The following is a 27,769-nucleotide window of genomic DNA, read 5'->3' on the forward strand; positions in this document are numbered from 1 at the left end:
AACCCATTTTTGATACAGGTAGGTAGAATATAGCATGAACAGCATTTTATTCCAAGCTCTGTTTACAAAAATGAACATAAAAGGTAGTTGACTTTCAGCAACAAAAGAACAATCTTTCTTGTTTAGGCCTGTGTAGGTTAAACATGATAGAATTAGAAAGTGAATATTTAAACATTTAAATCCATATTGTTTTCTTGCACTGCAGCATTTATTACCTGAATATTTTGAGTACCAGGGGGTCCGAGAGCTAATGCTGCTGTAGTATATTAAATCTCTTCCCCTTTCTGACAGACATTCTTCTGTCATCTCCTTAAACACTGATAGATTTGCAGACCTTTATAGAAAACAAGACATCCTCCAGATACTTCAGCTAGATATTTAATTATTTTGTTGCATTCTTCAGTGTCAAAGATCACAACGCACTGTCAATGAGAAATATGCAGAGACAGTAGTTCCATGGTCAACCGCGGAAACATTTACATTCCAGGCAGGCTCGACTCTTCTCTCTTGGGAAGAAGTGGTTCACACAGACCTGTGGCTGTGCATTTTCTGCACATAAAATTAAAACTATAATCTTTCAATGAGATCTTGTACATTGTAAATGGCTCCGACTTTCGTCAAAGTGTCAGACTAATATGAAAGGGCAGTTGTAGGGGTTTTATAAATTATGGCTAAGAGTAAAATACTTCTGGCCACACTTTCAATCACGGAAATTATTTCCCCTCCAGTCTTAGTTGAATTAGCCATTTACTCCCTTGAAGTGGGTCATGATTTTAAAGTGACTGTCAGGAATGCTCTTTCCCTTTCAGAATAGAATGTATTCATGCCTATTGCTAAGATGGTTACTAAAATTAAACCTTTTCAAGCAGTGCACATTTATCTTGTCCAAATTAGTACAAAGTTTTCAGAATGCCACATTTAATTCTGCTCTTTTGGCAAGCTACATTCCGTAGAAATATTCCACTGTGCACAACCTGCACTTCATACTGTTCCAAGATTACCAGATGCACAAATGCAAATAAGGCACAGCTAACGACAGTGTACTTTTAGTGATTATTCCAGGATAGTGACTGATTTTTTAAGTGGCAGATTTCCTGTTCTTTAAAAACATGTACAACTCTTTTTTTTAAAACATCCAAAATTTTCTCCTCGAATCTCTTTTTCAAAAAAACATATACAGGACAAGATTTTAAAGGTCCCTTGAAACTGAACAAAATTAAGATGAAAACTGAGAGCTAAAACCTTAACTAATTTGATCTTGCTGTTCATGGGGACAGTGAAAGTCAAATAAGTATTTTGGAACATTTTTTTTCCATTTAACTTGATCAGTAAAATTATCAATTTTTTTTAAAGACTTCATTCAGTTTCACTGACTACTAATCTAACATTCAGCCGCCAAAAGAGTAGTGCACAACTGATAATTGAATCAGCAGCAAGTTAGGACAATAGTACAAAGAAAATGTAAATGGCAGATCTTCGATATAAACAGCTGTAGATTTAAGTCAAATTCGAACATTTTCCAAGTTGTGTTTAAAACTTCACATCAGGCTATTGGCCAGCAATTCATGAGCAGTATCAGTTTGATACCCAATTCATACATTAATTTACTTAAGCTTCAGGGCAAATTTAAAACCCTCTTCTGTCTTTAAAGTGTGCAAGGATAATGGGGTCAACTACTGTTTTTGGATTTTGTTTAGAAGGTAAGAAAATATATATCCACTATGGATAATGCTTTAATGTAAATCCCATCTCTGATCTTATTATATACAGTTAAAATAAATTTTATGTAATTTTTTACTGTAGGTAGTAAAGAACTATCTTGCAGTATTTTTGCATTTGAAAACCATGTTGAATATTTCACCTATGCCCACAAGGAGGCGCAAAATATCTCCTTTTTGTTTAGCAGATACGGTAGCCTCCTTCAACACTGTTTCAAAAAAATGTATAGAAAGAGTGCAAAACGACATCCTTTTGATCGCTGCCTAATCCTAAAGACAAAGAAAGTATTTCTATTTTTTTTCCTTAAAAAAGACTTTGGACAACATTGTCAAAGACTGCTGTACCATTTGGCCGAAACTGCTCTGATAAAAAATAATTCCCCAGAGCTGGTACTTTATGTATTCAGATACAGCTGCAATATTGTGGCAGTCTGCTTATTATGATCTCTAGCTTTAGAATAACAGGACTGTGTAGAAAATAATTCAAAACTACTATATTTGTGAAGCGACCTACGGTGTTAGAATGAAAACACCCCAGAAGTTTTTTTTAAAAAGTGCAAGATTTTATGTTCAAATGCCTTCTGTATTTTAGACCTTCAGATATATTTGCCTGACCACAAATAATTCAGTATTGGTCCTTTAGCTTCCATTTCACTATTTCACTGTTTTAACCTTCTTGGGGATTGACAAACACTGGAATTAAACTCTCTGAACTGTGGACAAGCACTTGCAGACCATTGTGAACATCTCTGTTCATGCATGTGTCTAAGTACACTGTATATGCATATAAATGGACTCAGAAATATGCAAATAGAATAAATTAAACAAGTCATAGTTTGTTCATTTTCTCTCCAATGTTTTTTGCAGAGTATGAAACACAAGTGTCAAAATACAATTCTTAAACTGGATGTTGAATATTGTGATGGGCAGCTGTTCTATTCAGGAATACAGCAGTGTGCTTTCAGTCCTGCTTTGTGCCTAGAGTTCACCAGGATGAGCATCTCTCTGATAAATGATGGATGGAAAATGTCTGCAAATTCTTTCATTATATTCGTAATATAATCCTGTTTTTACTGGCACACTTTCCATTTGTGTAGAGTGCAAGCTACAGCACAGACTGCTGTTCATGGCATACTATAACCTGTGTTTCCAGTTGTGCTGTTCTTTTTTCCAAAATGTGGAGAGCTGTTTGAAATACAGATACACATTACATAACCCCTCATCTGAAATGTTTAAGATAATCTTAAAAAGCATCACTGGTCTTAGTTGGAATTTCGAGTACAATACGCCAAATCCATTTTACGTCAAAATTTGCACCTGGTTTTTAAGGAACAGAAATGGCTGCACCACATGTGGCACGATTAGGAACAGTGCTTCGATGTTGTTGTTTTCACCTCAGATATGTATGTGCAATAAAGTGTTTAGAATATTTTCTTGAAACATTTTACATTTGATATAGGCAAATAAAATATTTAACATCTACCACGACATTACTTTAGTCTTGTGGAGAAAAGATGATTAATATTTAAATACGAAGGGAAACAAACTCCCTTTTCCAGAACTCAGGATGTTCACGTGCTGTGAAGGCCACATCCTTCCGCTTACACGAGACTTCAAAAACCGAGGACCCCTGTGCCTCGGTTACTTTCTTCGTCTTGCTTGCTTACTCCACTCTGCAGGCAGAAGTTCTGGAAAAGTTCTGTTCGGTTTCTCTTAAAAGAAGCCAAATTCTCTCAGTCTAACATCGTGATTTTGTGATGTACGTCTCTGTGTTGCACTCACTTTCCGTCGCAAATCTTCTTATCTATCCGTCTCGACAATCTACGTAGTTCCCCTTAATCCAGTAGCAGATCTGGGCGTACTTCAGGGGAGTGATGCGCACGGCCACGTTAAACTCCTGCGGAGAGCCGTTGCGGTCCACCCACTGGTGGCCCGAGAAGATGCCAATGATTTTGCGCTCCCAGCGGCGATGCTGCCTGTTCCACATGCGGACGTAGACCCCCGAGCCGCTGGCCCCGGGCTGGGCGTCGCAGTGCTGGTACAGGAGGTCGTACGTCTCGTCTCTCACCTCGCAGAACCGGTACACCAGATTGCCTGGACGGTCGTTGTCAAAGCCGGAGAAATGGATCCTGCGGCCTGGCAGCTCACTGGCAGAGGGGCTCACCCCAATCTTCATATAGCGGCGCTTGTGGGTCTTCTTGAGTTCCAGGAGGGCGTAGTCATAATCCATGCCGATGTCGTTGGCGTTCCCCTTGATCCAGCCCTTGGGAACGTGAGTGCGTTTGACCCGAATCCATTGGAACTTCATTTTTTCTGGCACGTCAGAGCTGGTCTTGTTCGATTCGGCCGTCTCCTTGTGCCTGGGCTTCAGGAAGCCAACCTTGAGTTTCTGCGCACCTTTCACGTAGCTCTTCCCATCGTGAATGCAGTGGGCGGCCGTCAGCACGTGTTTCTCCGCCACCAGCGTCCCCGTGCAACCGGTCGAGATCTTGACCGACGTGGAGAAAGGGTAATTCAACAAAAAGCTCTTCCCGAAAATGCTGAACCTGCTGTCATGACCGTAGATCTGCCTCTTGGCCCTTGATCGCCCCCTGGCTCCCTGGGGCCCTGCCAGGTCAGCCAGGTGAAAGCCATAGATGCCCACTTTGGTCTCAGTCAGGCTCCCATTGAAGTAGAGAGTTTCATATGAGAGGAACTCTTTCAGATCCTCATAACTTGGTATTGGAGCCTGCTTGTGACACTCTGGCCCACAGGGCGACAGCACCTCGAGCTTGGCATCTGCGTTGAACTTTGGAGCTCCCAAGTCCTCTGTCAGCTGGGGCAGGACCACTGGCAGCTTTGCCCTGGGCCAAGAGGGCTTCCAGAAGGGGCTGTAGTGATAAGCACCTTGGACTGAACCCAGCAGGAGGAGGAGAGTAGGTAAAGCTTCCATGTTGAAGACCGGCCTGTGGAAAGACCATGTACACATTAGATCAAACTGTTTGTACAGCAGGCTAAAAAAGGTTTATCTTGCTCTAAAATGATCTTACTTAAGTAGCATGTGACTGGCCCCAACCTAAAAAAGGGGACAGAGCACATTAAAAATTCACAATGGCTTGAAGTGCAGTGAAATAGTCTTTATTTAACAGAACAGCAGCCACCCATCCACCAGCTACCACCGCTAAGACCTTAATATACAGGTAACTATCGAAATAAAGGAAACACTTGAGTAAATGAGGGATACAAAGTATACTGAAAGCAGGTGCTTCCACACAGCTGGGGGACCTGAGTTAATTAAGCAATTAACATCCCATCATGCTTAGGTCATGTATAAAAATGCTGGGCGGGCACTGTTGCCCATTATTTTGGCTACTGTGGCTAGAAAAAGAGATCTCAGAGACTGTGAGCAGGAGCTTCAGTGAGGAAGACGGCTCAACTTCCACGAGGAGCAGTGGCTGAGGTGATGTTGGCATGGACGTCTGACAGAAAGACATCATCAACTAGGCGCAACCGTGGACGAAAGTGGATACTACTTAACCCTGATGTCTGTGTACTGGCACGAGATGCAAGACAAAACAGATGAGCAACTCAGAATCAGTTGCATGCAAATATCAATCTGATGCATGAGCAGGCAGTTTCAACACATATGGTCTGTCAAGAACTTGACTGAGAGTTCATTTCTCATTCAATTCCATTAAAGTTACAGACTGTAATGAAAGTTACTTTTCAGATTAGTTATAAATGGAGTACATCACCAGCTTGCTTACATTAAGTAGTTGGCTATGGTCAACATGGGGAAGTACGTCTGTGATTTGGAATCACAGTTCGATTCCCAAACCTTTAATTCTGTATTGATTGACGATTGGCGGGAGTGCTGTAACAGGAAATATCTAAAAAGCTTTTCCTGAGAAAAACTAATATGGTCCAAATGTTGCTTACTTTGCCTTTAGGGAATTCTGAGATTCTAAAAATGAGAGCAGGGGTCATAGTGCTTGATAAACATAAGCCCGCAGACACAGGGCCGGATTTTGGCGTCCATAGGCCCTAGGCACTTTCACTCTGAAATGTGCAAAAAGATGCCAATTGAATGACGTCGATTGACATAATGCACTTTAAACTATTCTAATGCTAAACCACGTGATTGATGGAGCGAGTCGAGCGACCAACACATTGATTCCTCTAGTTTCTAGAACAGCCGCTAGACAGCGTCTGATTATTGATCTGGACCACCCAGGGTAGATCGCAAGCACGTTGTTTCAGCTCGTTTTTCATGAGTCACTGGTGTTTCCCTCCTTTGTAGGCCCGAAACATTTTGTAGGCCCTAGGCACTGCGCCTACAGGGCCTAAATGGGAAATCCGGCACTGCATAGTCACTGCTAGCAGCGGATTTTCCAGGTTTAGTCTGTTCCACAGACGGAAAATTAATGAGTAAACAAAGGAAGGTGCTGTCCTTAGACACACTGTACTGTAGGTGCCAGCGCTCAGGCAGTAATGCAGAAAAACTTGAGCTGACCAAACCCCCACCAGGCAAACACAGCGGAAGCTGAGCCCCATGGGATTCAGTTTAGTTTTTGTATATTCCTCCCTCCCAAATTTATTGTGCAGATTTCTTTCGTCAGCAGCCGTGTGTGTCAGAAAGGATGAGCCCTGTGTGGGTGGGGCTCACACTAGGGAAAAGAGGAAGCAGCTGCACAGTCGATTAAGGGAGAGGCGGCGCAGAGCTGTGGGAATTCTGGTACAGATTTATTCTGTAGGACTTGTATGACCAGGGCTTCTTCCCTGTAGCGATTCCGGTCTCTGGCTTTGTGGCAGGCCTGGTCAGGAAAGCCGACCTGCCGTTACAGACCTTCAAAGGCTCAGATACCTGTAAATAGACACAATGGGCGATGACTGGCTAATTTTCGATGACTGAGGAAAATTTTAAAATTTCATACTTCCACATGGGTGAGATTAAGGGGTTCTGTTAGGTACAGGGAACTGCCAACATAAAGGAAACACCAACATGAAGTGTCTTAATAAAGCATTGGGCCACCACAGGCCACCACAACAGCTTCAACAGGCCTTTGCATAGATTCTACAAGTGTGTGGAACTCTACTGGAGGGGTAGGACAGCCAGTGGATTCTTCCACTAGAAATTCCACCGTTTTTTGTGTTTTGTTGATGGTGGTGGAAAATGCTGTCTCAGGTGCTGCTCCATCATCTCTCGAGTGTTCGGTTGGGTTGAGACCTGGTGACTGGGACGGCCACGGCATCCGATTGACGTCGTTTTCATGCTCATCAAGCCATTCAGTGACCACTCGTGCCCTGTGGATGAGGTCATTGATATCCTGGAAGATTCCACTCCCGTCAGGACAGACATGCAATAACATGGAAATGCGCAAATAAACAAAAAAATTAAAATGCAATAAACGCTGCGTAGGTTTAAAATTCAGGAACATCAATGGTGCCCTATAAGGGTAGGTCAAATGCTTACAGTGGGTATTGTTTTTTTCCTATGATTTAGTGAATTTGATACACAATATTTATGAGATAAAAAAGAGCTTGTATATTTATGATAGAAAAGGCACAGGAACAATTTTGTATGGACTGCATTATTCGCAATCGTTAAAAAATAAGTCAGCGCCCTTATTAGTCCATTAAACCAAGGGTTTACTGTAACGATGTCCCACAACGCTATGTTAAACGAAAACCACTGAAGCATACCTCCTACTTGTGTTTGGTTTGTCACTCCAACAGACAAGGTCAGTTGTGTTACAGGTTCACTCCTCCGCTGGTTGAACATTATCAAAGCCTTTCACTGCTTTCTTTATGTCACTCACAGGAATAGGTCTTCAAATTCATGTTCCCATCTCACCTGTTCCCTGACTCTTACCCTGTTTTAGAATAAGCTTAACAGAACAGTTAAAAAACACTAAAAAGGACTCAAAGCATCGTTTGACACTTCTAATGACTTCTAAAGTGATTGCTGTCCTAGTGTTCTTGGTGCTTGGGCTACTAGGGTCATTAATTGTTTAGAACTCATGTGGATAGGAATATACTATCTGAATGAGACAGTACAACAATCTCCTTCACACTCATTTGTTCCCCTGAATCTGGCCACGTACACAGATCACTGGTCAGGGGGAAAGCCTTACCTAGCAACTGATACCCAGAACCACCACCCTGCTCTCCGCCACATAACACAGTACCCACTGGCATCCCAGTGATGTTACTGCTAAACCACAGCATTAAATGGACAAATGATTGGTAATTCTTCTGCATTGTTTGTAGCTGACTTCTTTGGGCCTGGCTTTGGGAAGGCAGGTGACACAATCGCACACAATGAATGTAAAACAAAATTGGAATGCCATATAACAACAGCAGTTCATCCTTCCTTCCACCCTCAGATCCCCTGCTTACTAAATACTTTGATTTTGCTGATTAAATGGCAAGAACACAGCTTCCTGAAAAAGTGAAACATATAAGAGGAATAACCCAGCTACTTGCCAAAGTTACTAAATCCTGCTAAGGAATTTTTGTACTAAATTACAATACAGTGAATGTGACCAACGCTGGCCAATTCCTAAAACACCACACATTCGCATTAGCAATTCCATGACATTGTTGTCTATGTCTATGCTTGAGGGGTTCAACCAAAGATTGTGTTTGTCTTCTGCCATCCATTCCAAGAATATTTCTCTTTTGCTGTCAAAACACTTGGCTAAAAGTGTAGCAGTGGAATGTCACATCTCAAAGAGGGAAAAGTACTGGGCTTTTTTCTACTTGTCTGCACTGGAAAGACCTCCCAAGCCCTGCAGTCCTGATTCTGCTCCTCCTCAGCAGAAATGTGCATATAGCAGCTCTGACTGTCCTGGCATTGTATTCCATTTTGTTGAAACAGCAGTTACATCATTAACTAACTAGCTCCATTATTACTACTGACGCGAGAGATATCCATATATACTGGTCATTAAGGGAATTAGAAGTTCTGTCACACTTAGCCCCTGGGGAGGAACATCTTGTGAGCGACTGAACATGTACAACCCCAATAAACTGCTTTTCTTTCCCTTGCCATTTGTTATACATTCCACTGAACAACGGGGTATAATTCTGGCTCTACTTTTGTACACAAAGAAGCAGGCGTATAACAAGGGAATAACCAATACCTTCACTCACGTCCTGCAGGCTGGATGATGTGCACAATGTCGAGATAAGAGGTGATTCAGTGAATGCCAAGGTTCCCTAGCGGTGCTGCAGACACAGGGACTGGTGTCAAATACTTCTGTGTTCTTGGCGCTCCAGGCTATACTACAGTAAAGGGCTTCACCCAGTCCAGCCGTAACTGCTCAGTGTGCAGCTACTTTCTGCTCAGTCTAGATCCCATCTGCATTGTCCCAAAATAAACAGTAATTTCTCCTTTTTACTTCAAAGCCACTGCAAAATCAAATTAAATGCAGAATATAGTCCTGATGCGCTAAGGATCTTATAAGACATATGAAAAGAGCATTTTCATGTTATTACACTATTCAGATAGATTTTCTTAGATCTTTGGACTTGTTTAAGGCATAAGGAATATTAACCAGGTATTTGGTATTAACCTGCGGATATTTGAGATCTGATGGTTAGAAATTACCTAGTGGAATCAGCTTACGCTACACACGAAACCTGCTCCGACAAAGTCTACAGTGGTCGCTGGTTAATCAGTAGAGCTGCAGCGTCGTCCCAGTTCTCACACTGTTAATATAAAGTTAACTCATTTGGGAATTCACAGTACATCAAGGGGAGCCAGTCTACAGAGGCAACATGAGGGACGTTCGGCCCTGTAGTTCAGTGAAGACGCAGGGCCTGCAGAGATGCAAACCTGCAGACCTTTCTGTTTCTCTTAACCTTTCAATACAGGAAATTTTATTTTGTCACACCTACAGTGAATTTCTCATTCAGAATCATCTAGAATGTCAACACAAAGGTATGTAATGGCTTATTTGATACTATGTAACTTTTTAAATTTAAACTCTGTAATTGATTCACTTTTGACTGTGTATTTCAGGGCTTAAAACTGACTCGATATCCATGCACATGAAGTGGCTGGCACAATGTATTGTTAAAAAGCTGAAATCGATAATTATTGCCTAAGCATTTTAAGATGAACTTACTCTTTTCTCCTTTATATTACTTTTCCAGTTAAACTATAAGCAAAAAAATGCTTACACTAGGTCATTTTTATAATAGAGCTGACTAAAATAAGCTCCAGAGAACTGGAGTTGTTGAATCAGGTGGTAAGAAGATAGTAGTTTTTACCCATAGAGGGAAATTAGACCCCACGGAAGTCTAAATTGTTCCTTTTGAGAAGTTCTTTCCTTTAAAGAATGTTGCTCCCTTAGAGAAGTCCTGAATTATTTCTGAAGCTGATAAGTTGGGTGTCATGAACTGAACGCTGTCTATTTTTAGCTGAAGGACTGGGTGCATTGAAAGGAAACCAGCAGAGAATGTTGATCCATACTGGAATTTAGCCAAGATCTTTCCTGCTGTCTTTAAGGCTCCCAAGACCCTTTCTTTTATTTTGTCCAAAGAAGCAAATAGTTTCGGATTAGTGTTGTGTGTATTTAAGAGTGGCTGTGGGATCTAACCCTCTGGATAATTCTGGCGTAGCTCATTCCGCTGTCTCCCCCGACAGGCTGTTCCGATCTCTCTCGCTTTCTTTCTTGCACAACAGTTTGTCTTGTTTAGTCACCCACTCATTTGCCCGGCCGAGGTCTTGTGGGGAGACCCTTACTCTCATTGTCCGAGGACAGCCCCAGCCGCGTCAAGTGAAAGAACTCGAAGTGACGGAGGCTGAATGCAAAGACGAGAACTGCAGAACTGCAGTACGGGCGCTCAGTGACAATCTACAGAATACTGCCATGCCCTCACTTCGTGCTCATGGTCGAGTTTCTTCACTGAGCATGAACAAAAAAAGGAGAGGGGTTTTCGCCTGGCTAGAAGGAGGCAGGCGGTATTTGGACAGAGCTCGTACTTTGCGCGCAATTACCGTTAATTGATGATAGGATCTTCACCAGATCATTAAGACCCGAACAGTTTAGGGGGCGTTCTTCTTTTCTGTAGAAGTCTTAGCTTGAGAGCACTGCTCCTTCGAGAGGGGGAAAACCCCAATTTTTGCTTTAAATCTGAACTCCAAGCCCAAACTTTTGGCAAAATGAAATTGTATTAAAGTTGCTGAAACTCGCTTAAGTTTATTTTAGATAGTACATTATCAGCGCTGTACTTTTCCCTAACCAGTCTGTTACTTTTTACGATTGATACAAAAGACAACACCCATTATTTGCAGTGCAAGCGAGATGACCACACCATACCCCAAAACCAAGGGTTTAACTATCAAACACACGTTTTTCATCATTTTATAACATCGCCTGTCATCGTATTTGCACTGCTCGATTAAGAACGCAATATTCATTCAAATGTCACCAGAAATAAACGTCTGATCTCACATATTTAAACAATTCAGGTATTGATTCCAATGTATTGGACGAGATTTGTAGTTATCACGTAAAGAATCAGCACTAAGATATACTGGGTAGTCTTCTCCATGCTTTAATTAATGCTAAACTCTATCACCATATTTAAGTAACTCCTCTGATTGCGTTATACATATAGAATAAAGTCAGTCTATTTAGTTAGCAAGTTGCGCAGCCGAATGAAGTACCAAATTCTCCTTAATACAGTACCTAGATGTTTTTTAAAGAAATGTAATGTTCTTAGTGATGTCAGTATTTAAACCATTTTTATGTTATTTGAACAGATGCCTTTTTAATATAAAAATAACGATATGTAAATAATTTGATATGTAAAAGGAGTAACATAATGAAACTGAAATTTAGCTCTGACTTAATGAAACTCTTAAGGTAGATCTGTACAGTCGACTTTTTCCGCCTGTTCTACTTTTTGATACATCGCTGTGTAATGATATGAATGCCAACCTAATCGTCACTTTAATATGTCAAGCACACTAGCACGTAGAACAAACACGACGCTTTATGTAAGCTCTAGACAATGTCAGGATTTTGTGAATGCTGTTTGACTTTTGCCTTATCTAGTATTGCTTCTGGAAGAACAATCCCGTCCTGAAGACAAATACGGATAAGAGAATGGGATAACCGACTTACTTTAAAGTCATATCAATTACATCGACAGTTAAGCTTTAGTTTAACTATCCCTTAAATTGTACTTCCTCGTTCACATCGATCCAGAAACTAAATCTGCTTTAAAATTATTCATCAGTGACCAGCTTTCTCTAGCGCTTCATTGACATTCATATTTGGTTAAAGGTTAACGAGTACCAGGAGGAAAACAGCGACAAAGCTATTCTTTAAAAACAAAAAAAGTTAGTTATAATATTTGAAAACTGTATTTTTGGACAATGCTTAATTTAACGACTCTTAAATCCTATGTATTATGTTTCTATTTATTCGACAACGCATTTTTATCCTCATCGATTTTCAAACTTTTAATTCAAAGGAAATCAAAATGCAGCATTTTTTTCCTGCTCTGTAACAACACAATGTTTTCGATACACAATACCTGTCATGCATTCACCATTAACCTTCGCGGACAATATAAAAGCAGCTCTGTTCACACACCCTGTGCGCATCTGAAGTCTGCTCATTTATATTCATCAGGTTCATTATTTCGCTATGCTTTTTTTTTTTGGTAAACGCAGGCTCATTCTGACATGATTGAATCACAGCCTTACCTATTCGAGTTTAAAACGCGCCGCAGAAGGAGCTGATCTCCGCCTCCGCGGCAGGTGAGAACCCACTGTAGCGCGTCCCTAGACCGGCATGAGCGGATGCAAGGAGCGAACTCTTCGACGGACGAGCTCTGCCGAAAGACTCCGTTACAGGAACGAATCCTGGCGGTTTCAGTCAAAGCCCTAGGAAATCCTTCTCCCCCTTTCCTGCTCCGGGATTCATTTCCTTCTCTCCCCCGCTGGCAGTGCACGCTGTGGTGGAAAGCGTGAACGGGCGGATTTCTGCAGGCTCAGGTGGCCGGTGGGGAACTCCGCTGACTGCCGGACCCCCCGAGCGCGGCCAGGCTCGCCGAAAACTCCAGCCTCCTCTTTCTGACCACGTGACGGCAAACCCCTCGCCGTCTTCTGCGCTCCAAGGCTGCAGAAAGCTCAGCGGTTTGGCACGGTCCTGGGGCGAAACAACCCCAGGAGGGTTTTTTTTGTTTGTTTTAATTGTTTTCGAAAAGCATTTTTTCTGTATTTGTACAGTACGTGTGTTGTTGCACGGCGATTCGGCCGTACGCTGCGAATTTAAATTCAGAAAGGAGCAAATGCACTGCAGAATGGAGACGATATTCTTCTTACCCCTGTATAACCCCTATTTCTTCCTGGATAGGTAACAGTCTTATCCTTTAAAATAAATCATATCGGTACTAAACGACAAAGGTAAACAATTTCCCCCTTTAAGTGTAGAAAATCTGCAATGTACTGTATGAATTCCCCCCCACAACTCAAAGTGTATCAACCAAATACAATAATATGAGAAAACTTTGAATAAATAAAAATGTCCCTTTTCTTGGGATGGGTATTACAAATTTATACAGATTGCATACGTGTCCTGTTACATGTTACCGTTTACATCTTTACGCCAAGACACAGCCTATCTGAGCCAAACCTAACTAACTGAGCTGATTAGCAAGCCTTAATTGGGCTCAGGCCACAAGCCAGATGAATTTGTGACCTCTGTCAGGATTGCAGTACCACTGTGGTCTGGAACTGGCTGGCATCCTTCATGGTAATGGAAAGAATAAGAACTACATGAGCTCTCTCATCTCCTTGTGCTGGTTGCTCAGACCTCTGGGTTAGGATGGACACGGTCTTACACGAGTCTGTCAGAAACAGGGAAGTTCTCACCTGAGCTGTGAAGTTGCTCTTTGCAAGAATCAAGGATGTTGTTTTTTCAAGCGCAGATTTTCAAGCACAACTTTGAACGTGACGTTTCTGTTCACAAAAGAACAATATCAAGTCAGTGGGCAGTTTAAGAAGGCCACTGATTGATCGTTACTGAGAAGCAGTAAAAATGAGGTGCCCCTCAGACACTCCAGCTTCAAATTCAGGCAGTGTGGCTCTGAAAAACATTGTCATTACTCCCCACATTTTGATCAAGCTGTGTAAGTGCCATACCTATCATTTTATTTTCTGCAATTAATATTCTGAGATTTTTTACAGCCAAAGGCTGATGTCCCTCTTACTCTGTAAGGCAGAATTTTCCCAATATAGGCTGTATTTTCTGGGCTGGTCTGCCCTGTTACTCCCTCTCGCAAAGTGCCAAAAGCAATACACAGTGTTTGCCTGCATCTCGTAAGATAGTGATGTTCAGACAAGGATTCAACCATGAAGACCAAGGAACTTTCAAAACAACTCACAGATAAAGCTGTGTATCTGTTTAGAGATGCAACAGTGGTTCTTCCATTTGCTAACCACTTCATCCAATTCAGGGTCATGGGGGAGCCAGAGCCTATCCCAGCAAGCAACAGGCACAAGGCAGGGTACACCCTGGCCAGACACCAATCCAGCACAGAGCAGTCACTTCACAGTCAAAAGTAATACATTTCCAGACTGATGCTCAAAAAGCCAGTGGGAAACTGGTATGGTGCATTAGATTTTTCTGACACACACACCCCCCCCCAACTAGAGCCAGCTTACCAACCAGTACATCTTTGGATTGTGGGAGGAAACCCAGGAAGAATATCCAGTCTCCACACAAACAGCACCCTAAGCAGGGAATTGAACCTGGGGCTTCAGCATTGCAAAGCTTCTCTGCTAACCACTGTCCCACCTTGCCCCCTGAGACAAGTTATAATAAACCCACATTTTATGTGAAAGAGGAAAGTTGAAGCACTTGTATTTTTAGCTTTTACAGCATATTTATTTTCTGGCATAGAAAGCTATAACCATGTACCAAAAAGAAGACACCCTGAAAACTATTTCTCATAGACCCCAGTCTTCCTCCACACTGCAAGGCTATTAGGATGGTAATCGTTCGATCGTTATAGGTAACAGAGTATTCAGATGCGCTTATCGCCTCAGCACCGTGCACCTGAATGTCTTATCAACATCCAGAAACAAATACCAATCATCTGGCCTGCATTAATTCTTTTTTGGGGAAGTGGAGTGTTGGGAAATGTGGTGACCACGCCTGCTTTTGTGGTTAGTCAGATGACTCTGTGAGGCTGCTGCTATTGTTTCTCTGCTTGTGCCTCTCTCAGTTGTGGTAACAGCTGGCAGAGGCTGTGTCTGTCTAGACAGGCTTCGGATTAGAACACCATTAAGCCAGGGGCTGTGCTTGAGCCCACCTGACTGGTAGAGCTCGGGCAAGTCTGCCTGACATTCCTGCCAGCCTCCCCCATCACATCACTTGGTCTCGCTGCAGTTCAGTCAGGGGCGATGTTTGTTTGGGTCAGAGCAAAGCTTGTCAGGGTGTCTAAAGGAGAAATGTACTGTGGCTTTCTCAATTACAAAACAACGTTTTTTTAGGATAAAGGAATTTTGGAATCCACACCATTCTCATCCTTATCATTTAGTACAGATTTACAGGAGTATTATGAAAAAGAAACCCCTCAGTCCAGTTCTCTATTCCATGGTCATGACTCTGTGCGGACAGCTCACTGGGCTCATTTTTTTGGTGTTTTCTCCATCAGTTTCACATTTTGTTCTTCATCGTTGCTAGCTCCTAAAGCTGTAAATGGCTTTGTTTCGTGTCCTACTACGTATTGTGTATCTGCACATGTGTTTCGGGATTCTCTGATGACATTTTAATTTAAAAAATAGTTACAACTGAGAGGAGGCCACTTGGCACATCTACTGTGCTTTTGAGGATTTTGAATACATGAATCCAATCGCTCTCGTAGTCTTCTTTGTTCAAGAATAAAAATGATTAAATTCAGTATTTCCCATTTTAGGTCATTTTTGCTACATCTGTGCAACACCCTGCACTTTTCTATATTGAATGTCTGCAGTTAGGTATTTGCCCAGTCCTAATTTTAGTCTAATTCACAATGTACGTACATTATCTTGGCTGCACACCATTTTGTATTTTAAGAGTTCATTCTTAATGAGGAGTTATAGCAGAAGACAACTGAAGTGCTAAACATACTCCGCCACACGCTGTAACGGTATCCAGTTCTGCTGTTGCCTGTTCTTCTCTTTACTCATATTGATTCGATTAGATCACCTGATTGGCCATATACAATTTCTTGCATGAGGAATTTGTCTTTTTGCAAACCCCAACTAGCTCTCCATGAGACACCACAGACAGGGAGAGAAGCTTGGGGTCAGGGCCTTGCTTGGGGGCCCAACGGAGTAGGATTCCTCTGCCGGCAGCGGGATACAAACCGGCAACCTTCCAGCCACAGCCGCTGATCCTGAGCCACAGGGCCACCACTCCGATTATCCACTGGTGTTTCCCAGGCCTCATGCTCAAGCCCCTGTCTCTTCTGTGTTCTATTCCAGCTGAACCTTGTCCGCTGGGCTCGTCAAGCCCCCAGATTGAACCGTCTCAGTTCGCAAATCACAGAAAGAGGGTAGAAATGAGCATGAAACCTGTGCCAGATACCAGAGGCCTGCCATTCAGCTCTCCTCTCACTGAGGTTTAATGGTCCGATGACTTGAATTCTATGGTTGAATTTAACTAATGAGGCCCCTGCAGTGCTGAGAATGATGATTATAAAGTGTTTGATGATTTTATTCCCGCCTGCTACTGCATATCCTTAATTAATAAACAGTAATTGCAGTTTAGAAAGCTAAGGGACACCAACAATTGTAAACCGAGCTGAGACGGCGTTTTGGCCACTATAGAGTATTTCTGGGAAACGGCATAAAAGATAAAGAGAATTCTTTGTCTGGAGTGCAAAAAAAAAACAGTTGAAACTCAATCACTTTGTCCAATTAAGGGTTCAATAAGCACGATTGATTAAGAGCTCAGTTGGAATGAGTGCCAGAAGACACAAAGGTACTCCAGGACTAGGACTGGAAAACACATCTTTCGAATTGTGTTGTCATAGATATGATCTATGTTCTAATTCTATGTACTAATTCTTGTGTGGTGTCTATAACCTTGCAGGAACTAGAAGTGAGACTTTATGGTCTTTAATTGCTCAGTTTAGTTTCATCACTCTTTTAGACGGGCATTACATTAGCAATTTTTCCAGTCAGTGGGTATTGCCCCTGTCTCTAGAGAATGCTGAAATGGTATGTAAATAACATTTCTTTTTTTTCTGCAGTACTATTGATAGCATACCATCTGGCCCTGGAGTTTTGTTTATCTTATTTCATTTCAGCACTTGTAACACTACTGCCTCTCCAGTGAAAAAAAATCATTGAATTTATTTAACTTTGTCTTTTCTTTTCCTGAGGAATGATGTTTCTTCCTTCCTTGGAAAACACCTGAGTAACATATTAATTGAGAGCATCAGCTACTTCCTTGTCATCATCTCAACATTTCCCATTTTTATCTCTGGGATACTTTACTTCATCTTTTTTTGTTCTTTTGCTGTCGCCATGCTGGAAAAAAACCTCATCTGGTTTTTTATTTTAGCCACCATTGCAATATTCCTTTTTTCTCGCTCTCTTGACCTTTGTAAATATCCTTTCCAGCCTCTGCTTGCTACCCCGTATGTGCCTTTCCTGAACTGGGGTGTGTTCTTTCTCTTAATATTCTTCTAAATTGATTTGTTTAACCATTTGGGCTACTGTTTTCCTAACTTTGATTTTCTTAGTTTTCTTCACTCCTATAACTACAGCGACAGACTGAACAGGACAGGACATTGCAGAAACTGGTCATGATTTATTATGATTAACTTGCCTGGAGGGGAACACCCACTGGGCCTGGAATCCCCAGAGGTTTCTTTTCTAATACGGGCCATTCTGTTTTCCTCTCCTCTGTGCCCGTATGATCAACTGTTGCTATGTTGTAAACTGCCATACACAGCTGTTATGCACACTGTGGGAAAGTGCTGCAAAGGGAGCTATAGCTATTTCGGTTGATTTTGTTAATATGTTCTGAGCCTAAATGTTTCGCAGACATAATCAAACACAGAGAGTCTCACTTACATGCATATGCTACGAACCTCAGTAAAATGCTTCTGCAGCCTGATGAGGATCGCTGGGTGTTAATGGTTTATTAATAGTGGCTGGAATATTCTGCATGATGAAAAATCCTCTTTCTCAGTCTCCCAGATTCTTATGAGTCATGTTGTCGGGAGTGATGGAGCCCTTGTGTTCCAGACAGGGATACTGTATATGCCTCACAGAGGACCAAGAGAGGCGAGATGGGATCTATAAACGTTTTAACATCTGTCACCAGGAGTATTTTTGGACTTCCCCATAACTTCCTTCAGGATCATAAATATTTGGTTGCGTAAAGCGACAGGATAGCTCAAAATGTGTCGGTGTAGGTCTCAGTCTTATTGGTCTGTACAATGTGTTTTTAAGCTGTTACTTAGAGTTATTTCTTCCAGTGTGGAGGGGTGCCAAGGTTTTCTGGTGGCACACAAACACCTGAATGTTTCTTATTCTTTGTCTGCCTATCACCAGATCCTGGCGATGAGTCATTAAGCATACCATAGCAATGAGCTTGTCTACTGTGATGTGTGCTGCACAGCCTTCTTCCGTTCTTGTAATGGAATCAGGCACAATGTGATCTTGAAACCAAGTCTTATCTAGTACTTATTCACTCCTAATGATTCCCTGAGAATTTTCCCCCCTGTTCTCACCTACAGTCCATAGAAGACTGCAACTTATATTTACAGTATTGGCATTATTTCATGAATCATTCTCTAGTGTTCCTTCTGTTTTTTCTTTCTTTCTCTGTGACTGTTAGAAATCGGTTTTCTACTGCACCACGAAGCTAGATATGATCTGCAGGTGTTTGAGCCAGGAAGCTGGAGTTCGCGTTATGCAGTCCTTCACTGGTACTGTACATTTCCCAGTGGTGATAAAGCACATAGAGGTGCTGTACACGCAAAGATGTTCTGATCTCTAACTCGTGAAACAACATATTCTTTCTCTGTGGGCACTCAGTTGAGCTTGAAGTAACTTGGATGAAACTTTGGAATTTCTGGAGCTTCATGTTTTGCGTTTCTGCCTGTTACGCATTCCGCACGCGCCCGAGACCAGGCTCACATTCCCACGCGCACTGTGCTTAACAAACGCTCACGCCGCAATTAATTTACCTACTGTGTGACCATTCACTCCCCTCACTACTGTAGCTTAGTTCCCCCTTTCTTCTCACTTCCCTGCTCACTATCGCGGATTCTCCCTGAGCTCCCTAGTGCGCGTAATATTAGCAATTGTTTTTATTGATTCCACACAGAAAAAACGTTATCTGGAAGATGAAAATGATGTGTCAGCATAAATGCCTAAGTCATTTTCAAAGTTTCTAGTTCAATGATTCCCATTTCTTGTAGATACTTTGTTTTTATTACATGCACGTACAATTCCTCACTTGTCTCCATTAAATGCTGTCTCTGAGATGTTTGTCCAGTCTTGAACTCTAAATCTTTTGGAGTTCCTTCTACAGTGTTTGGTAATCCTCCTTTTTTAAGTATCGATGAACTTGACATGCTTATTAACTACACCAGAATCTAGATCATTGATTTAAATGAGGAAAAGTGGTGGTCCTGCAGTTCAGATCCCTGTGGTACTTCACTAATGATATAACACCTATTTGAGAGCTGAGATTTATTTCTATTAACCTTAATTAAAAAACTCAAATTTCCTGGTATCTGAACTTTATCAAGAGCCTTCCATTTGTATCTGTTACTTATGTTGTGTATTAAGAAAATTATAACAAATTAGTTAAGGAAACCAAACCTTTTCTTAATCCATGCACAAAATTCTATTGCCCTACATACTATGTAATCGTCTAGTTTTGTCATTTTCCAATCAATAGGTATTACCCCTATCTTGACTGATGATTGTAATCTTGTTTCATTGAGTACACTTGTGAGTATCAGATCCTGGACATTTATTTATTAAAGTATTAGAACTAATTCCAATAATACTGTAACACATCTGTTTCTTGTATGCTAATATTATTTAATAAAGAACTTTGTCTTTCGTCACCTGTGGCATGTTGTCTGGCTTTTCCTTGGCGAGCAACTGAGACAGATATGCCTCTGCTTAATCAGCCATTTCCCTTTCATCATCCAAAAGTTTCCCATTTTTATCTTTAGTATACATTACTTAATTCTTTGTTGTTTGTTTGATCTTGTAATACTGAAGAAAAATGTTAGCAGTGATTTGGACCACTGTGTTGTAGCATTTGCTTACTCCTGGGATAAATCTGCTCTGTGCTTTAACTGGAATAGCTTTAAGATTTTGCCATCAGCTGATTCCATATTTATCCTGTCCCATCCTGTTATAATCCCTTACTCATTACTTTATAGTTTGCTTTCCTAAAATTATAATCCTTTGTTTTTGTCTCTGCTTGTTTGGTTTCAGAATAGACTCTAAAGCACACCAAAATAAGATTCTCTAATCTCACACCTGTCTGAATTTTTTTAAACACCAGACCAGTACAGGCGTTGCCTCTAGTAGGTGTTCAGACTAAGAAAGCAATTATAGATAGTTGAAATATAGTAGCTGAAACTCAAGGTAATTTTGTATGTGTTTTTTCCTACTTTATGGGAGAAAAATTAAATCTTAGATTATAAAAACGGTCTTAATAAAAAAGATTTTAATTTCTATTGTACTACTTAAGTTTTTTTAAATAGCTGGCTTTAATTATCATTCCTACAAATGAAATTAAAATAATTGCACAGTTAATTCAAACAGCATGGGCCACCTGTGATTGTTGATATTTGGCTGTAAAAGAGCTAATTTCTTAATTGTGAAGCTGGTTCTGCTATTGGCAGTCCGTAGCCTAACAAGTATACTGTTAACAGTAATTCTGATTTCAGCATTCTTCATTGTATAATAGCAACAAATTAAGACCTGACAAAGACTAACAATTTGATTTTTCAGTAGAATGAAGGAATGTTATTGTGCTGAACAACAGGACAGAAAAAGTTTAATAGAAGATAATGACCTGCAGTGTGTTGATGCACAAATATTTAGACTTTGAATCATTTGTTTAATGGCACATTAAAAGCAGTATTACAGTATTTAACAAGACAGATGTGAAATCTTGAAATAAACAGATGCAAAGAAAAGCACTGTATTAGTTTTTAAGGCAAAATCTACCAAAGGTTATTTACTAGACAATGTACAGCTCTGGTCCTCACACGGTATTCTAGTTTTCATTGTAACCCAGTTTTAATGAATTAATTGAATCAGTTTTTTGTCACTTCTTGTACTGTAGATTAATGTGATCTTTAGATACAGGTTTAAAACGCCTGTAAACCATGACAGAACAGGACTGGTCTATCCCTAGAATTACTGTAGAGTATTGCTATTACACCTCCTAAGACACAAAGCAGGGATTGCTGCCAGCCTAAATTTGTTTCGGTATTGTTGACGTTTGTCTGATTATATATAATTGAGGGTGTGTGGTTCTGCTTTTAATCTCATGAAACAGCTTCAAAGACTTCTTGTTATGCTCTTTTCATCAGAGCCTGGCCCTCCTTTCTGATTGCTCCTGTCAGAGCAGGACTTTCCTTTGCTGTGTTGTTTGTACTTGAACAGCTGTGGACAGCTGGCTCAGATAAAGGAATCTAAGTAAAAACGGAGTACATCCAAACAAACACTTGCATGTAACCTACACTTATGCAATGCTTTTAATGTATCAACCAACAGAGGTTTCATTAATTTTTATTGAGTTAACAACATGAGATCTTCCATGCTTTTATACACACACACAAAAAAAGAACTCATCATTCTGAGCCCTTTCTTTGAAAAGTCTGGTATGAATATTTATATGATACTGAAAGGAAAACTAGTTTTCAGTGTTTTTCTCCTGTATAATCAGTGGGTTCTTTTATGCTGTAAGGCTCGATACAGTGGCTCTCAAACAGGGGTAAGCAGACCCCAAAGTCCACTGCGACCCCAGAAATAAAGGTGAACTTTTTTTAACAAGTGTAAGATTGACACTCCTACATAGTACATCTCCTCTGACAATGACAATGCTTAAGGAGGAAAGATTGCCCTAAATTCTGTGTCTAATACTTTAGGATTAATAGTAGAATCACAGAATCGTTAAGAATGGCGACATATTGCTTTTAGAGATTTTTTGCACAGGTGTATCTGAGAGTCCTGACTGAGGATGATTTCTTGGCACGCAGTCCTCCAAAGGGACAAGATGTCCTGGAGCACTGTAACACAGACACCCTGTATGGTAAAGTCAGTCCGAGAAATACGTCTTATTTCCTGTTTCTGCTGCCCCAAAAAATATTAAACTATATTTTTGTCTCTTAATGTACTTGCCCGCTAATTTCCACTTTGAAAGATCCAGGAATTTTGTGGTTATCTGTGAATAACTGAATATTGTTATAAACTGTTTACTCATAATAAATTCTGCACAAATTCTGGTCTGCAGTGAGATCCCATTATGAATAACTAATATATTAATACTTATCATATAACATAGTAATAATAGGTTCAGTAATCCCTGTCTATTTATAAGGTTTTCTTCTTATACTATGGATGTAATTTGGATTGCCAGTTTTAGGCCTGGTTATAGCCCTAATACCTATTCCTTTCGCTCACGTGTGTTGGAAGACAGAATCAATAGAATATACTTCTACAACTATGCAGCATTGTCTTTGTGGACTGTGTTTCATACACCATACCTAGGGAAGAACGCTGAGAGCTTTAAGAATTACAGCACTGATATATACAGTATATATATGTGCTCCAGGGAAGATCCAGGGAAGAACTTTTTGGACTCCTTTCATCTGAAAGCACTACAAAATGTTGTGCTATTATTATAAATATAGTAAATTAAATCATTGTGAATTATTCATAGTTTGATCGTGTATTGCACTGGAATATCTTACAGTAGGATCGATGGCAGTGAGATATGTTTTAGCCTCATGGTACTGTATATAAATTCAGTGTCATGTAACACAAAATATTTCTCTTGCTGATTTCCTACTTGTCACATCTCACCCCCACGTACAGAGGGTGGGGAATTGATTGTGTTTTCAAGCTGAGAGAGATCCAGTAAATTCGGGCAGCAGACAATAAGCTCTGTTAGCACTGAAATGGCAGCTGGCAAGGCCTGTGTGTAGCTGTGGGTTGATCTGCTTAGCTCTTCAGAAATCTGTACACAAAGCTGGAAAGAACACATGGTTGTGCATCTCAGCAGCTTGGAGGGGTATCACCAGCAGCGACCATCTCTTGTAAAAGCTGGCTTGAAAAATAAGGAATTTGCCTCTTTCAAAAGCTAACTCTTCTTAAAATTTGCCTGCTTAAGAAGTTCCTGGATGGGTGTCTGGGTAAGAAAACTGAAATAACTACATTTGTTTTCTTTGCTTTGGTGACATTTAGCATTGAGAGGGCACAGAGGAGATGAAAGAGCCTTTCTGTTTTCGGTTATGTCACCATGGTATCGTCCTGAGGCTGCTGTCACCCACCTACTTCTCCAGTCAGCAGCCTTCAGCACATTCCACCATGAAAGGACATTTACATCTCTGGGGCTCTGCTAGGCTACACGTACTCACAGCCCAGTTCTTCAAGACCAGTAGACAGCTCCCAGGCAAAATAGCCTTGCTGTCTGGTACCTGGTTTCTGAAATCTGGAACGTGACAGAGGAGTCCGTGTTTAGTTTTTGCTTTAGATACTCCAACATCTGTTAAAATTGGTGTTTATGAAGTCAAAACGTAAAGTGCACAGTGAATTGATCTTTGCAGCAGAAGTGCCTCAAACATTTCGAAGGAAACTGATAAGTAATCGCTTCGTAATAGTTATGTGTGTGTGTGGGGGGGGAAACATAAAACTAATTTTCACGTATAATTGAAAAAATGACAGTCCTTTGAAATGCAAAGTATTTTCCGAGGCTGGCCTATTTTTGGAATGATATACTTAACTGCTAGTTTAGAAGCACGTTTGCTCCATTTTGCGCTTTTTCCAAAGATCGTCTTCAGAGTATTTCATCATTGTAAAAAAATCACTGTGCTTTGCCAAAGTCCTACCCTTAATACGCTGATGGCACTATTTGGATAAACATTGTTTTTTCTCTGGGTTTTGTTTGATCCGGGCGATGTTATTAGAATTTAATGCTTCTGAATGTAAAATTGTAGAGCTTCGCAGCTGTGATCCCCTTCACGCTAATGGGTGTTCTCCACTCCTTACGTTTCATTGACAGATGGCGCTATTAAAAGCTCTTGAATACACTGACCTTTATTTTATGAACTTGAACTTAACACAGGAGGACATTGTTAATGTTCCTGAAGTTGCCCTTTGGGTAATAAAATAACGGAGATGGGCCAGAGCAGCGATTGTTGTGGAGGGCTGGTGTGTCTGCAATGTTTTAGTCCCAGTTCAATTCTTAATGATCTAAATCAGCTCGTTATGGGCTAAATGGGACCAATGTAAGCGCTTCTCCCAGCTCTTCAGCTGCTGGTGCTTTGAGGAGAGTTAGAAAACCTCCAGCATGCCAGCACTGCCCATCGGTAGACGCTTCCTGACCCCATGTCTCCACTGCAGAATGAAAACCAGATGACGGGCGCAGAATAAAACCCATCACAGGCTGATGGACGAATGTTGGGATGACTCCACTTTTCGGAGGAAAAAATGTTCCCTTGTATTCCATGTTTTCAATTGTCTCTTGGCCCTGGGTCTCCCCCCACCCACTTTCCTGTCCAGCCATGCCCTTTGCTCAAGTTAATAACAAGTTCCTTGAATGGAACTTTGGAAAATGCTTTAAACTCCTTAAAAACGGGAAATCTTAAGTTACTTAAGGAGCACAGTAATTAAAAGGCAGCGTTTGATGTGCTTAGGAAATGAAAACAACAAAAGAGTTCAGATTAAATAGATTATTAGATCAATGTGGCAATTAATTATGTAACTGAGAGCTCAGCTCGAACAAATGAGCACACATGTGTGTCCCTGGGACCAGCGATATGGATTTTAAAAGCTGTAGAAGTAAGACAATTCTATGATGCACTTTTTCAAAAAATTGTTATTGAGTTTCCCAAATATATATCTATACTTAAACTAATTTACATTAACTAGCACCTGTAATCCACTTGTATTGGATTACGTCCCTGTGTTTTTCCATACCTTAACACAGACGTTTTTGTAGTGAAAATAAAGACACTGGAAGGTAGTGAAGGATCTAACCTTTTGTTTTATAATTCTTCCATGACCACCTCATACAATGCTGAGTGGATATGAGAACATACACATGGTGATTACAGGGGTGCTTCAGAGATCTTGTTTTATTTCTCTCTTAATCGGCTGAATTAATTCTTAAATAAAGACACACAAACAGAAAACAGAACAAATTCTGCTAAATGTCAACCGGCATGTCCGCTGGATCATGGAGTCTGAAATTTCTTGCTTTTAGAAGGGAAGTATGAGCATTTAAGAAAATGTTATTACATCCCGGTTTTGTCCACGTGTGTTGAATTAGTGTGTGAAAGGTGGTATTTGTTTCTGAAAATGTGCTTTTGCCATGGTAACTGACCATTTGTTCGAAGACTTGAAAGCTTGGCTGGAGTGTCTGCTTCCTTCTTGCCACATCAGCTTCTATTCCTCTGCAGCTCTTCAGTTCTGGGGCAAGATGGCGCGTTCAACGTGCCAGAGCTTCTGGACTGTCAAAAACACTGACAGTGCCAATGCTCGTTTATCTTAGCTGTACGGTTTAGCCAAGAATTATGCCTCACCCTTCCATAAATGCCTCTCTGAGATTTTTCACAGTACGCATCACTATGTTTATCATCTTTCCTTGCCCTTCTCAGTTAGCAAAGCTGTCAGAATATACCACCTTCGCAACAGCTACATAGTGACTAATTATTATTACCTATCCTGTGATCCTGGTGTGGATGGACTGACTTCGTTCCCGTGATATGCTGATGAATACTGATTGCAAGTTAGCAGTTTGAAGTCTGATCTTGCTGATTGACAGAAGCCAGGCAAAGACTGGCCCTCATCTCCGCTCCTCCCTGTGATTTTGGTGGACCGTCAAGCAATGATGCTGGCCCAGAAACAACAATATTCACTACCGCAGTCATAGTGGATCCTGTGCTGTGGAACAAACCGTCCTTTCGATGAGATTTTAAACTGCACTTTTATTGAATTTCCCTATTCTTCCCGAGAGCAGGGGTACATATCCCATGTGCTGGTGACAGTTTGACGGGGGATTGCTGAATCTTGAGTTTAGTCCTTAGCTGAATCTGCTGCTCTGATATCTCACTCCCCCCCCTTTGCTCCAGCAGCTCACAGCACAGCAGTTATGTATTACCCAGGCTGCCCTCCGGAAAAACGCAAAGCATTGTGATGTCTCATACCTTCTGTATTTCCTTACCTAAGGAATAATGAATAATCATGGCTGCTTCATATACCAGTTTGTGGCTCAAGGTCTGTTTCCTATTCTAGATTGAGGATGACATCGCACTGAAAGGCTCTTGGTCCTGAAGAGCATGGCACAGCGCCATAGTTCTCTTTGTCCTCTTTTCTTAGATGGATGGGACAGAGGGGTGAGGTCCAGCAAGCACTGTGTCCCCGCTGCAGGGAGGACAGTTACAGCACTGAAAGTACTGTAGCTCTCTTCTCCTGGGTGCGGCTGCTGTCACACCAACATGATTTCCAGCCTCTGTCCTGTTGCTGCCCTGCCTCCTAGGCACACTAGTCATACTGGGCTCCGGCTGCTCCTATTACACTATTTTATGCAGAAGAGTGTGGGTGTTCTGCTTCATGACACGGAGAGAGTTACTCATCATGCCTGTGTTCAGAAACCATTATCAAAACAAGTAGAAGCAAATGCAGATGCTGTATATTTCACCACCTTTTCTCTCCCTTCTGACAATGTACAATTTGTGTCTGCGTTTTAACAGGGCTTTCTTTCACAACATAGCCCACAGTTCTGAAACATAGTCTCCAGTTCAGTTTCTGATATGTTAGAAGAGATGTGAACTACATTTTCAAAATATTCTGTGAGTCAATTTTGATAAGTCAATCAACCCTTGTGAGGTAAATATGCTGCAAAATTACATTTTGTGTATCATGCGTACCTATGGGATACTTTTCTGCAGGAACTGTTCATTTGGCTCATTCTGAATCTTCTGCTGAGAAGCTTTTTGCCTGCTACAGTATTTGTGAAGCAAACAACGGCTAAAATACATCTTATTCCGCTGGGGGCAGCAATATCGTTAGGAATCTTTGATCTTGTTGTATCTCAGAGGCAAAGCGAGAGTGACACTTAGAGTAGACAATTTGATCACATCTGGAGCAGGTGATGGCGGACCAGTAGGTGAGACTCTCCTCTCTGGACAAAACTAATGCCAAGTCACAGCCCTTTGTGAAGGCTGTATTGTAGAAGAACCTGTTCTCATCTTTCTCTTCAAAGGTCGCTTTTAATGAGAACAGCTGCTTTCACTCAGCCAACATTATAAACACCTGACAGGTCACTTTAAAATTCTTCCTATTCCTATTCACCTGGCTTTGGGATAAAGGTCCCCACATTGTAGTTAGTATATGTGCCTGCAGGAATCTGAAATGATATAAAGGAAATCTTTCTTCAGATGATAACATACTGTAACAATGGACTAAAATCACGCCACTCATGATTACAGCTTACAGCACTTAGATTTGTGCAGGTCTGGCTGTGTATGTGTTTACTTATTATACTCCACATTTTTGTCCATTAATATGCCTGTTATCAATAATGTAAGTTAGAAAGTGTTAGAATTGCAAAATTTATAGTTTTGGAAGACTAGACCCTCTCTAAAAAACATACATATTTTCAACCTGTAGAAAATCTGGACATCGTGGAAACAGTGAAAATGTCGAACAGATAAAATCTTGCAAGAAGAAGCTAAATTGAAGGACATGCACATTCTTAATATGGGTCACTGGAAAGGCATTCAAGATAATTGCTGTTGTCAGACATTGTGTTGTTTACAAGTGGCCATTCTGATCAGTAACACAT

The 27,769-nt window shown here is 41.0% G+C and overlaps 1 protein-coding gene across 1 annotated transcript; it reads right to left on the bottom strand.

Moving 5' to 3' along the window:
• Window positions 1–25: 25 nt before the first annotated feature.
• LOC148835725 (serine protease 23-like) lies at window positions 26–12,809 on the bottom strand. The gene is made up of 2 exons (XM_088913428.1): window positions 12,424–12,809; window positions 26–4,663 (listed from the first exon to the last, which is right to left on the bottom strand). The coding sequence occupies exon 2, from the start codon at window positions 4,648–4,650 to the stop codon at window positions 3,523–3,525; it is 1,128 nt and encodes a 375-aa protein (XP_088769554.1). The 5' UTR covers window positions 4,651–4,663; window positions 12,424–12,809; the 3' UTR covers window positions 26–3,522.
• Between the last annotated feature and the right edge of the window lie 14,960 nt (window positions 12,810–27,769).

Source organism: Atractosteus spatula, chromosome 4, assembly GCF_055471065.1.
Source record: "Atractosteus spatula isolate fAtrSpa1 chromosome 4, fAtrSpa1.hap1, whole genome shotgun sequence".
Classification (NCBI taxonomy): Eukaryota; Metazoa; Chordata; class Actinopteri; order Semionotiformes; family Lepisosteidae; genus Atractosteus; species Atractosteus spatula.

Bases quoted from the DNA above. Each gene is read 5' to 3' on its own strand.
- LOC148835725 (XM_088913428.1), bottom strand. From the start codon at position 4,650: ATGGAAGCTTTACCTACTCTCCTCCTCCTGCTGGGTTCAGTCCAAGGT.